At 48.6% G+C, this 12,800-nt stretch overlaps 1 protein-coding gene across 2 annotated transcripts in view; it reads left to right on the top strand.

Moving 5' to 3' along the window:
• The window catches only part of Adcy5 (adenylate cyclase 5), a 158,593-nt gene that overhangs the window by 111,605 nt on the left and 34,188 nt on the right, over window positions 1-12,800 (top strand). The window contains exons 4-8 of one of the 2 annotated variants that reach the window (XM_008842955.3): window positions 5,760-5,871; window positions 6,859-6,986; window positions 8,905-9,063; window positions 9,707-9,848; window positions 12,094-12,234. In XM_008842955.3, coding sequence (XP_008841177.1) covers window positions 5,760-5,871; window positions 6,859-6,986; window positions 8,905-9,063; window positions 9,707-9,848; window positions 12,094-12,234 — 682 coding nt within the window. The remainder of the gene's footprint in view (window positions 1-5,759; window positions 5,872-6,858; window positions 6,987-8,904; window positions 9,064-9,706; window positions 9,849-12,093; window positions 12,235-12,800) is intronic. The other variant, XM_029568213.1, reaches the window with a different exon arrangement.

Below are 12,800 nucleotides of genomic sequence, written 5' to 3'. Positions count from 1 at the left end.
TATATATGTACCTTGTGTGTGCAGTACCTGTGGAGGTTAGAAGAGGGTGTTGGATTCCCTGAAACTGGAGTTACAGATGGTTGTAAGCTGCCAATACAGGTACTGAAAACCAAACTGGGATCCGTTTGAAGAGCAGCCAGTGGTCTTCACTGCAGAGCCATCTCTAACCTCACATAAGGAATTTTGAGAGAGAAAGATAAAGTGAGAGAGTGAGCAAGAGAGCACATTCATGTACCTCTTGTTAAAGTATACTGTTATAATTGCCTTATTTTTATCATTAAAGTCAAAAATTAAACTTTGTTGGGCTAGAGAGATAGCTCAGCAGTTAAGAGCACCGACTGCTCTTACAGAGGATCTGGGTTTGATTCTCAGCACTCACATGGTGGCTAACAACCATCTGAAACTCCAGTTCCAGGGGATCCAACACCTTTTTCTGATCTCCACAGGCATTGCACGACACACATGTAGGCAATACACTCATAACGCATAAAATAGAAATAATGAAATGTTTAAAAAATTAAACTTTGTCACGAGTATGTGTGTATAAGAAAAAGCAGCTTCTGTATTGTTCTGTGACCTCAGGTGTCCATTAAGGGTCTTAGAACAGATCCCCACTGAAAAGAGGTGACTGCTATATGGTCTTCACAGATCAGAGCAGGTAAAGATGCCCATAACGACAACTGGTGTCCTTATGAGACGAGAGAAGTGTCATGTCCTGTAAAAACACAGACACTCAGGGAGAATGCTGGACAAGGATAGAGCAGAGATTACAGCCACCCCCAGAAGCACAAGTCTCAGGGGGAGCATGGCCCTGGCCTTGCCAGCATCTTCACTTCAGACCTCCAGACACAGAACATACATTTCTGATGTTTAAGCTACTTTGTCATGGCAATCCTATAAACTAATATGGGCAGCTACTATGTATTGGAAATTGCACTGGTGGAGTGGAGGGAAGAGCTCAGGGTAAAGCAGACAGGGCCTGTCCGCAGTCAGTCAGTCCTTCAAATGCAGATTTTATAAGGACTAGGATACAGCAGTGAGTCTAATAAATGGAAATGTTTCCCTCAGAGAGTTCACATTCTAGAGAGGAAAGATAAACAAGAACATAAGTGATAAATAACAATGTAGTAAGTAGTGCAGCACACCCCCTTATCCATGGAGGATGCTTCCCAAGACCTCCAGTGGAGGCCTGCCTGATCAGATTGTTCAGCACATAGTCAGTAATCCAGTCTATGCTGCATTTTCTCTATGTGTACTAAATTATGGACTTTCACCTTTTCAGTGTAAAGGGAACACTTTACAGCTTTTCTTTGGAATACTTTACAGCTTCTCTTTGGCATATTCAAATTGCCAGCATCCCTATTCTTGTGGTTTGGAGCCACTATGAAATAAAATAAAGCTACCTGAACACAGCACTGTGATAATCACAGTAGTAGATCTATAACCTAGATAACTGCTAGGTTACTACTAGGCAGGTGGCATATACAGCGTGGATACCCTACCAGACAAAGAGATGACTCATGTCCCAGGTGAGACTGAGTGGAATAGAACAAAATGTCTTCAGGTTACTCAGAACAGTGTGCCATTTACAGCCTACAAATGAGTTGTTTCTAGAATATTGCACATAATAGTTTTGGACCACAGTTGACTGCAGGTAGCTGAAATGGTAGATGAGGTGGACTACTGCATTAAATAATGAAAATGCAATAGAGAAAAATGTAGCAGGGAAGGTGATGCACATAATGAGTGGTTTTAAGTTTAAATCAGGGCAGTGGAAACCTCTGGAGAAGGTGCCATTTAAGCTGGTACAGTGATTCTCATCCCTAGCTGCATATTAGAACCCCCAGAGAGACTTCAAATAAAACAAAAAGGAACAAAAAAGCCAGTCATAGCAGAGCCCCATCTCAGATGGATTAAGTCAGAATCCCTGGAGCTGGGGCTGAGAGGCCTCTCCACAGTAAAGCTCCCTGAGGATTTCTAAGGGACACCAGCCCAGGGACTGTGCTAATCTCAGGTAGTGAGAATGGTGGTAGAGAAAAGACCAAAGTCTTCTGTGGAGGCCAGTGATCAACAGGCTGAGCCTCACACCACCTGGGTGACAGAGGCCTGTCTCTTCTGAGTGGTTCAGTGAGCTCAGGGCTCAGTGAGGCCTTGAGGTCCACATACCTCTGCCTCATGTTTCTGGGACCACCCTCTTCCTCCTCAGCTCTTCTACCGTGCTTGGAGCTGGGGCTACCTGACCCTATGACAGCCCTGCTTCTGCTGAACTAGGGGACTTTCTTTCTTACTTCAGGGTCCCAAAGCCTCAGTCCCAGGGTGAACCAGCCAGCAAGTGTGGTATATGGTGAACCCACAGTTGAAACACTGATGCTGGCTAAGAGGACGCTCACTGAGCCGCCTCCTTTGCTCATGTGCAGCTGATCTTCACTGTTTTCCTTGGTTTTAGTTTCGTGGAAGAAAGAATTTCCAGAGCAATGTAATAGGTGCTTTTTATAGAGATTAGAAGGAACTTCCTCTTTCTCCCTTGAGAGACAGGGAGGAGAAGATGGACCAAGTTAGGGGCAACACACTGTCACCCCAGTATGCCAGGTTGCCCATGTAGCCTCTCTGTGGGCGTGCAGCAAACCAACCTGTAGGTAGACAGTGTCACAGCTCAAGACACCACTCTCCATTTCATCCCTAATCCACAGCCCACGGTATCCGACGGGACACTCAGGTGTCCTCCTCACCTTTCCTTCCTGTCCTCTTGTTTGCCACATCCTTGTCCATTTCTCTCACTCTTTCTGACCTTTCTCCTGGCATTCCCACTGCTGATCTAGACTGGAATTGGAGGTTGGAGGAGCCCAGGTATGGAACTGGCTCTGCCCAGGGCCTAGTAACTGCTCTTGTGTTTTTCCTGGAATAGCTTGACCCAAACCCCAAGATGCATTTCTTTCTTTTTTGTGTGTTTTTTTGTTCCTTTGTTTTTTGGAGACAGAGTCTCACTATGTAGCCCTGGCTGGCCTGGAGCTTTATGTATACCAGATCGGCCTCCAACTCACAGAGATCCATCAGCCTCTGTGTCCTGAGTGCTGGGATTAAAGGCGTGTGCAGGATGCATTTCTTGATGATCCAGCTTATTTCCATGGGCCCTGGTGGTTTGCTCTGTGTATCCGGTGAGCCGCATGGAAAGTGCCTCCTTCCTGTAGGCACTGCCAGAGCATCACAGGATGCTTTATTCCTTGAGATGACTGTGGCGTTGAGTGATCCCATAATACATACTGGTTGTACTCCTGGAGTGGGTAGTGAGGATGCCCTTGTGCCCCTCAGTATTTATTTATAATCAGTGGTGATTCAGTATTTCTCTGCTTCAATTTTTCTTATCTTTGAAAGTGGGGCACTAACTTCATAGGGTAGTTGTGAGAGGCTTGAATAAATATATGTAAGGAGGTTTAAGGAATATATTTTATTGCTTTTATTATTTTAATTAATTTTGTTTGTGGTATTGGGGATAGAACTCAGGACCTCATATATGGTAGGAAAGCACTCTTCCACTGAGCTGAATATTGGTTTATTATTATTTATGTTGTGTGTGGTGTTATGTGTAGTGAGGCCAAAAGGTGGTAGGCATTTGCCCTTGAAAAAATGGTTATAGTTCCCTAGTGGAGGACATGCCACTCTGGGCCCCATAGGAGGCAGAGGAAGGGAAGGAAAACGCAGGCCAGAACCTTTATTGTGTGTCCTTGGGAAGAAGATAAGGTGGGGTGAGGAGGTTCTTGACTGGCTAGTTTGGATAACCCCGGGGGACTTCTGGGATATGGGAGCTATCCCAGCTTGTCCCGATTCCTGAAATGATCAGAGTCTTGAGTGGGTGGTTCTCACATGGCTTGCCTGCATGTGAAAAGTTCACACTAAGTAAGCTGTTCACTGTCTCTAGGAGATGGCTAGCCCTGGGAGGGTCAGGAAGCCCACAGATAGCATCAGAATAGAAGCCATGTTCATTTAAGAGCACAGTGTCGGTTAAACTGGAGGAATAAGTGATAAGTACCTGAGGTGATGGGTATGTTACTTGGCTTGCATTTGATTGTTCTACATTGTATATAACATCATTCACGGAGTGAATGTCATTAATAGTCACAGTTTATCAAGTTCAATAAATAAAAAAGATGGGATGGGAAAATGGCCCAGCCAATAAAATGCTTCCTGTGCAAGAATGAAGACCTGAGTTTGGATCCCAGCCCCCCCACAAAAAGCTGGGCATAGCAGAGCATACCTGTAACCCTAGCGCTGATGAGGTGGAGGCAGGAGGATGCCTGGGCTTTGCTGGCCAACCAGTCTAGCAAATTGACAAGCTCCAGGTTCCTGAGAGATCCTATCTCAGAAAATAAGGTGGAAAGTGACCTAGGAAAACATCCAGTGTCAACCTCTGGCCTCTACACACATGTGCACATGTACCTGCACATATATGAACATGAACATATAAACATGTATATGCATATATACACATATCATTTAAATTTTTTGATTAAAAATAAATGATGTCAGCACAGCAGTAGACATTTGGAATAAAATGACAAAATGTATTTAGTTCTTCATTCTTAATTTTGAAACCAGGTCTGTGGGCCCTGGGTCCTCAAGAAGGTATACTGGGGAAAGCACAGGCTTGAGAAGGAGTCCCTCCATGCTGTAGTCTCCATCTTCTTCTCTGAGGCCTGACTCCGGCTTTGCAGGCTGCAGGGTGATGTAGGGCTCTGTGAGATGACACAGCTCAGTGCCCAGCTACCAGGAGCAGCTCAGTCCATGAGAGTTAGAGCATTTTGTGTTCTTTTTAAGGAAAAAAAAATATCCAGACCTTTAGGGGTCCTTGTACATTCTAGCTTCTGGGCCTTCCCTCTTGTAGTCTATTTTGAAGTTAAAGAGTTTTTCAACCTAAGAGATAGGGGCCACAGAAATGGGAAAAAGATTCACAGCTGACTGGTACAGCTGGCTGCTCCCTTGGATGGTGAGGTCGGGGACACTGGCATGCTGGATGGAGGAGTTGGGGGCTTTCAGATGCTGTCTGCTGTGTCTTCCTCTGCTCTTCCATGCTTCTCTTTCAGTCTCTCCTCTCCAGAAACCTCCCCCAGGATGGAGAGCTTGGGATCTGCTTGAGACTGGGAAGTGAGAGGTCTTTATGCAGTATCATTCTGACCCATAGCACTTTTCAGAGACGGTGTATAAAGACCCTTTGGGGTAGGGGCTGCTGAGGCCAACAGGAGCAGGCCTACAAAATGACTGGGGATTAGAGGACTCTCATAAAGCTCACAACTCTCTGGCCTCCTATCTTCTTGGTTGAGAGAGTTCAGAAAGAAGAGGACCAGGGGGCTGCCAGGCCCACAGGAGAAGCAAGGGTCCTTGTTCTCCAACACCAGGGCCTCTGTCCCATGCCCAGCAGCTGTTTGGAGTCTCCTTGGACTCTTGGTATAGCCATCCTAGAGCCTGGGGAGTCTCCTAGGACTCTTACTGGCTATAACCATCCTAGAACTTGGGGTGCTCCGGCTAGTTCCTGGCCACATCCCACACTTTCCTCCTTTGTGAAGGCTAGTCTGTTCACGAGGCTGTAACACTAGGTGGCTTATGAACAACTTTCTCACTTCTGGAATCTAGAAGTCTGAGACCAGAGTGCCAGTATGTCTGGGCTCCTAGTATCCTCACATTGGGCTAAGTTAGGATTTACTGTGTGGATGTGGGGGACAGATATTGAGTCTACAGCAGGTCTTCCTCTTCCTCCTGTCTCTAAGCATCCTGTTTGCTGACATCGAAGGCTTCACCAGCCTGGCATCCCAGTGTACTGCCCAGGAACTTGTCATGACCCTCAATGAGCTCTTCGCCCGCTTTGACAAGTTGGCTGCGGTGAGTCACCCTGAGCATGGACCAGAGAATGGCCTGGGCTGGACTGGTCATAGGAGGGCCCTGAAGTGGAGGACACACTGATCCCAGGGTTGTGCCTTGCTGGGCAGAGCTTGGTGTTGGGCACTGGTGATGGGCAGAGGAGCCAGTCAGGCTGCCGAATGTGTCCTTATGTCCCACACTAGCCCTGACAACACAGTCACAGACATTTTCCCTGGCATGAGGTTTTTAGGGGCATGTAGGCTGTCTCTGTGCCCGTCTGCAGCTCATACTGCCCAATCCCACAGTAGAATTTCTGTGTATCTGAGGCAGATCAGATGCCACAGAGCCACATTCCTGATGAGGTTGGCCTGAGAGATGAGAGAATAAGTCTTAATCTCTACCTGGCCTGCAGGCAGCTGGGTGCCTTTCCTAGATGTTTCCAGAAACAGAATTCTCCAGTACTTGGAGAACACACAACAGGAAGCAGCCAACAGGACACTCACTCCATTAGGTCCCAGCTTTCACTCACTCTTCCCCAGACTGGGCCTTTGTAGAGTCATGACATGTAAGTGGCCACTTAATACAGTATCCACTGGCACAGAACACAGGCCCTATTTGCAGACAGGATGCCAGGCCAGACTTACTTGCTTCAGTCTTTTATATAATAATCAAAACTGTTGATAGAATCCTAAGAATCAGGGGTGTGCTTCTGGGGCGTGGAATGGGGCCAGGGATGCTTGCTTAGGAAAAAAAAAATCTCCTGGGCCTGGGGAGGCTGTGCTGCCTTGCTGAGTGCTGCTTAACCTGTCCCCCAGACCCCTATCCTCCCTGTCCCACCTTTCCTGACAGCCTTTGTTGTGACCAGGCCAATCCTGGCTCTGGAGCTATGCTCACTGCTCTAGAAGGCAACTCCCACCAGGCATGGGTGAATCTGTTTGCTTTCCGTTTCTTTCCCTCCCACTATCTTTCCCACTAGTTTGGATTTTCCAAAATTCATTTGCTTTCCAGGAGAATCACTGTTTACGGATTAAGATCCTGGGGGATTGTTACTACTGCGTTTCGGGGCTGCCTGAAGCCAGGGCCGACCATGCCCACTGCTGCGTAGAGATGGGCATGGACATGATCGAGGCCATCTCGTAAGTGCCTACCTCTGGAGCTGTCCATTCCAGGGGACTGTCCCACAGCCTCAGTATTGACTGTTGAATAAACTGATGGAGGCAGGGAAATAGTGGGACAAAGCCATTGCCCAAGGCCCCCTGCTAGGCCAGTAGACAGGTTTGCACCCTGGCCTTTGTCCTTGCCCCTCCTTTCACCCTATGGTGGGACAGCTTTCCCAGAGGAGGTACCAGGGAGGGAAGCTGCTGGCTCCAGGCAAGGATGGCCATGCCTGAGGCAGTGGACTGTGCCCCAGTGCCTCATCGCTTCTCAGTCCCTCACTGGCTGTAAAACACACCAGCCCCACTTCCTCCAGGCTAATACTCCCAGGCAGATGGGTTCAAACACAGGAGGTGATCCACCCTTCCTGTGAACAACAGCAAGGTGCTTGGACCAGATCTCGGTTATTACTGCCCATGGAAGGAGCCCCTTGTTATTGAAAAATGTGCACAGTCTAAGTCTGCATCACAATTAGGGGGATGGGTCAGAGATTGTCCAAGTTTGTAACTCTGGACTTTAGAAATAGCCTGAGTGGGGAAAAGTAAAAGATAGATGGTAAGATCAGAGGTCAGAGTGGCTGGCCAGAAATGTGGCTGGGCCCATTGATTTGGCACAGTTACATCCGCTGAGTTCCCCTGGGCTACACAGTAACTTGTCCCGAAGCACAGTGCATTCCTAGTAGGGAGGACTGGTCTCTCATTGCTCTGATAGAAGGTGTGTTATGTGGGCACACAAGGTTAAGAGAGGCAAGCCATTGTGGGGAGGAGAAGTTGATTCCATTAAAGATTGAGAGAGGCTTCAGGAAGGAGGTTGCTCTAAAGAAAAGAGAAACAGTAGAAGAAAGTGTCATCATCCTAAGTAAATGTCCACAGTCATCATGGACAAAAGGACTGCTATAGTACCCACGCTTTCCAAGTTGCTCCCAGGACAAAAGAAATGAGGATATCCAGAGTCTCTTCTACAGTTGAAATGTGTTGGAGGGCAGAGATTCTGAGGCCTGGGCCTGGAGGACAGAGAGTCTAAGGTGTGGCCCTGCCCACCAGACCAAGTTAAAACTACTGGTCTCAGAGTTGAGTGAATGAGCCCATGCTCAGAGTATCAGAGAAGGTTAGTCCCTCAAAAGTGTTAACCTACTATCCATACCCCCCCGTACTCTCTTCTGCAGACCCTGGCTAGGCTGTGAACCCCAGACGTAGACAGGAAACTTCCTCATTCCGCTGCACCCCCAGTATGAGGGAGTCCAGCCCATTTGCTGGGACCCTTGTGTACATGTGCATGTGGCTGGGACTGGGATGTCTTGTAGGGGCCCAGGTTCCCCTTTTCCTATGTCCTCCTACATATGCCCCCCGCCTGAAATCCTGGGGGCCACCTTCCTCCAGTATCCTGCTAGCACTGAGGAAGGAGCAATGAGGCTAAATCCAAAAAAAAAAAAAAAATCAATGACCTCAAAGCCATTCAGCCTGCCTTCACTCTAGAGTGTTGTATGATTTGGATTCCGGGTGACTACATCTCCCCCGTGGGTTCCAGTTAGTGCTAAAGTACATTTACAATTCTCCCAAACAGTTTAATTGAAGGTTGAAGTGGCAGGGAAGGGGGGGCGGGGGGGGGGGGGGGCTTTGATTTTAGTGTGTGGCACCCTGCCACCTTGTGGTCAAGATAGGAAACAGCACTTTTCCTTGTGCATCTGTGCACAGGACCAAACACCTGGAGTCCCTGCAGCCAGTTCCCTTCAGATTGAATATTCTAGAAACCATTCAAGCTGGGCCAGAGAGAAATGCCTCTTTGACCCTGCGCCTTCCAACTCCCCTTTCACCCTAGCCCCACCTTCCAACCCCAGCCCTACTCTGTGTGCCTGGCTTTTGACCCTCTCCCAGCCTTTTACCCCTGCTCCATCCCCAGGTTGGTCCGGGAGGTGACAGGGGTGAACGTGAACATGCGAGTGGGAATTCACAGCGGGAGAGTACACTGCGGTGTCCTTGGTCTCAGGAAGTGGCAGTTCGACGTCTGGTCTAATGATGTCACGCTGGCCAACCACATGGAGGCTGGTGGCAAGGCAGGGTGAGTGAGAGCTGGTAGGGTCCAGAGTTCCCTTTCCATTCAAACCCAGCCAGGAGAGACTGTTATAAGGAAGTGGGACTGGGGTAGACATGTACTCTGCGAGAGGGTGAGCTGGAGTAGGCAGGATTAAAGTAGAGTCCTTGACCTAGGGTGCTGGGAATGTAGCTTGGTGGTAGTGTCTAGCATGCATTAAGGCTCTGGATTCAATTTGCAGCACTCAGGGAGTAGCAGAGGTGGGGGAAAAGAAAAGCAAAGCAAAATTATATACCCCACATCATAGATAAGCTGTAAGGGGGAAACCATTGTCTTAACCATCCAAGCCTTTGACCAAATATCACATGCTGACTTCTGAGCAGAAGTGAGGTTTGTAAGACCAGAGGCATGCTCCCTGGGTAGGTTGATGTACAGCCACTCATGCTAGGTAAGGTGTGAGAGGCAGTCGGCAGTCGGTACAGTAGGTGAGGGCTGGAAATGACCTGGAAGTATCATCTTGATATAAGGTAGAGACTTGTGCAAGGTTGGGGACCATTTGAACCAGAGCCTGGGGCCCTGGGATTTGAATTGTGTTGAGCTGGGCTTGCAGTTTGACTTTGCCTGAGAGCTAGAGTTCTCATCTCACATTTTCTGCCCTTCCTTCCTGTAGACGCATACACATCACCAAGGCCACACTCAACTACCTGAACGGGGACTATGAGGTGGAGCCAGGCTGCGGCGGCGAGCGCAATGCCTACCTCAAGGAGCACAGCATCGAGACCTTCCTCATCCTGCGCTGCACCCAGAAGCGGGTCAGTGCGCTAGGAGCTGGGGCAGGGGACTCTGTTCCTTTGGGGAGGAGCATTTTCTTGGCCCTCTCTTCTCTTCCCTTGAGGAAAGTCATGAATTCCTCAGGCAGTTGTAACTCCTGCATCTTAGGAGGGATCCAAGAATGAATGAGGCCCTGCAAAGCTCATGTGGAAGAGGGAATGTTTCCATTCCACTTCTCTTGGAAAATGCAACAGGCCACAAATTAGTGAGCAAGGATGACTCCTTGGACACAGGGTGGGGATGAGCGCGGGAAATCTGCAGTGGTGTAATTTCTCTCCACTTGCTCTCTTGCTCCTACCCTTTACTGGATGGACACTTTGTCTTTTCTTGTCTCTCCCCATCTGTTCCCTTTCCCCGCTCTGTCTCTCGTTCTCCCTTTCTCTCTTGTTGTCTCATTCTCTCTGATGGATGTATTGGTGTCTGCCTCAGCCTGCATCTATATATCTTTGTTTCTGCTTTTTGTAATTTAAAAATTATATATTCATTTCGTGTATGTGTGTGAGTGAGTGTGTCCATCACAACACACTTGTAGAGGTCAGAGAACAACTTGCAAGAGTCGGTTCTCTCCTTCCACTACGTAGGTCCTAGAGATTGAACTCAAATCTTCAGGCTTGGTCGCTAGTGCCTTTACCTGCTGAGTCATCTCTTGTCCCCTGTAACTTTATTCCTTGAAATTGTCTTTTTTTCACTTTCTGGTCTCTTTCTTTTTTTCTCTTTGTCTCAGCCCACATCTGCCAAAGTATAAAACTGAATTGTTAGCAGACTTCTTAGTGTTCTATTTTAAGTGTGTCATGTTCCATGTTCTTTTTTTGTTTTTTTTAAGTGAATAGAGCTTTTTTTTTTTTCCTCTCCAAATTATATTGCCTTGCTCTCTGTCTTCCCATTGACTTTATCTAGTGGCCAGTGCTCTTTGGTAGAAACCCCACCCCCGTTTTATTATTTCTTCAGGAGTTTGCCTGAAAGCAAAATAACTATGTGTAAGCACAATCCAGAGTCTTGGATAGAGGCTATAGGTTTTTAAGGAGAGACAGGACAGAGAGGACAGTGCCTACGGGGGGGGGGGGGGGGGGGGGAGGGGGGCAGGGCAGGACACTATGAATGAGCAGAGAGACATCCTGGAGAGGGGTCTTGGTCCTGGTTGCCACAGCAGGAGGAAGGGTGGCAAGACGGACTGGAAGAGAGGAGCACTTTGGGGAGAGCTTTTTGTGACTTTCCAGAACCATTTGTAAACATTTGCTCGTTCTTTGACCAGAGTGTGAATGAACTGAGATCTTCCTCGGGCCCTTTCATGTCCCTCCTCCCAGCCCCTGGTGCACAGACCTCCAGCCCACCTTCTTGCTTTGAGTCCTCTGGATCTTGGTTCCATCAGTTGACAAAGTGGCATGAAGTAGAGGCAGACAGATGGTGTGACAGCTTCATCCCTGGCAGTGTTAGGTGAAGCAGGCTAAGTGTCTCCCTAAAAATCCCACATCAAACAAGGGAGAGAACTGTGGGGAGGACCACCCCAGGCGTCCCCAGACCTCCTCAACTCTCTAACTCTGGTGCCCATTTGGATAGACAGAAAGACAGACTGACATATGTTTGAGGAGTGCTTGCCCACAGGTAGCTGGCTGCATCTCTATTTTCATACTTACAATCCTGTCATCCCTGACTCTTCTAATTCAGTGACACAGATCTCTTTGGAAGCTGCCTTTGGAGCAGCTGGCCTGTCCTATTACTAGACGCTGAGAGAAGTAGATTTTGGAGTCCCAGGGCCCTTCTGTCTCTGTCAGCCCCTGGGCATCTACAGCCCAGGCTCTGCCTACCCCTGAGGCTATAGCAGAACCCCTACCATATGCCGAACCCCACATTCCAGTGTACAGAGCCTCCCACAAGCAGATTGGAGGGCATGGTACAAGTTAGCAGTACATCTATGGGACTTTGGGAACTTGGCCTTCCAGAGGGGAAAAGGTCAAGACATTGGTATTGAGAAGTTCCAGGACAGAATCCTGTGGTCAGACTTGCAGGGAGAACTTCTTACAAGTGACAGGTGTGGCTACACCCTTTTCTTTCTCATAAGATCAGCTCTCATCATCATCTGTGCCAAACACCCAGACGTTTGGGGGTCTCCAGGGCTGTGCAAAGTGGCTAGGACAGCTGCCTCACATTTATTCCTGGGAGGAGTACAGCTCTGCCCAGTGGGGCTCCCATGGCCCTGCACACTCAGACATCTGTGTCACTCTCCAGAAAGAAGAGAAAGCCATGATTGCCAAGATGAACCGCCAGAGAACCAACTCCATCGGGCACAACCCACCCCACTGGGGAGCCGAGCGCCCCTTCTACAACCACTTGGGTGGCAACCAGGTGTCCAAGGAGATGAAGAGGATGGTGAGTGTCTGGTGGCAGAGTGTACCAGCATGCTCCTGGGCTTGGGACTAGGGCCCTTCATGGTGTGAGAGCTAGCCCTGGACTCTCAGCCTGAAGGAATCTGGAGAGCCATAGAAGGAAACAGAGGTGAGGCTTACCTTGACTGTGGACTAGAATCTGGAACAGATGACCCTGGCTTTGCTTTATTTGTCCCCCATTATGGCGTGCCACACCTGACTTGGGGACAGAGCAGCAATGACCCTCCCTCCCTTTTGGTAGAGCTTCTTGGTGCTGAGTGGCCAGGGTCTAGCAGCCTCAACACTAACTGGTGAGACCTGTGGAGCTGGGTGACAACTGACTTGCTAGGCCCCTTCCAACCTTATCACATTTTCTAGGCAATTGAAAACATACCCTTTGGCTCAGCTGCTCTGAAACGATCCCAAAGCTTTTCGGCAAGTGTCTGATGATGGCCCCCTTTGCCTCTGTGCTGAGAAACACTCCTGTCCCCACTAGAACCAGCCTGCCAGTAGGAGTATCAGGCAGTATAGACATTCTGTGCCCTTGGGGGCCAAATGCCGCAGCTAACC

The sequence above is a fragment of the Nannospalax galili genome, unplaced genomic scaffold (genome assembly GCF_000622305.1).
Source record: "Nannospalax galili isolate Female #2095 unplaced genomic scaffold, S.galili_v1.0 scaffold18, whole genome shotgun sequence".
Taxonomy (NCBI): domain Eukaryota; kingdom Metazoa; phylum Chordata; class Mammalia; order Rodentia; family Spalacidae; genus Nannospalax; species Nannospalax galili.
The sequence above is the reverse complement of the archived record's forward strand: the minus strand, read 5'-3'. Positions and strand labels throughout refer to the sequence as shown.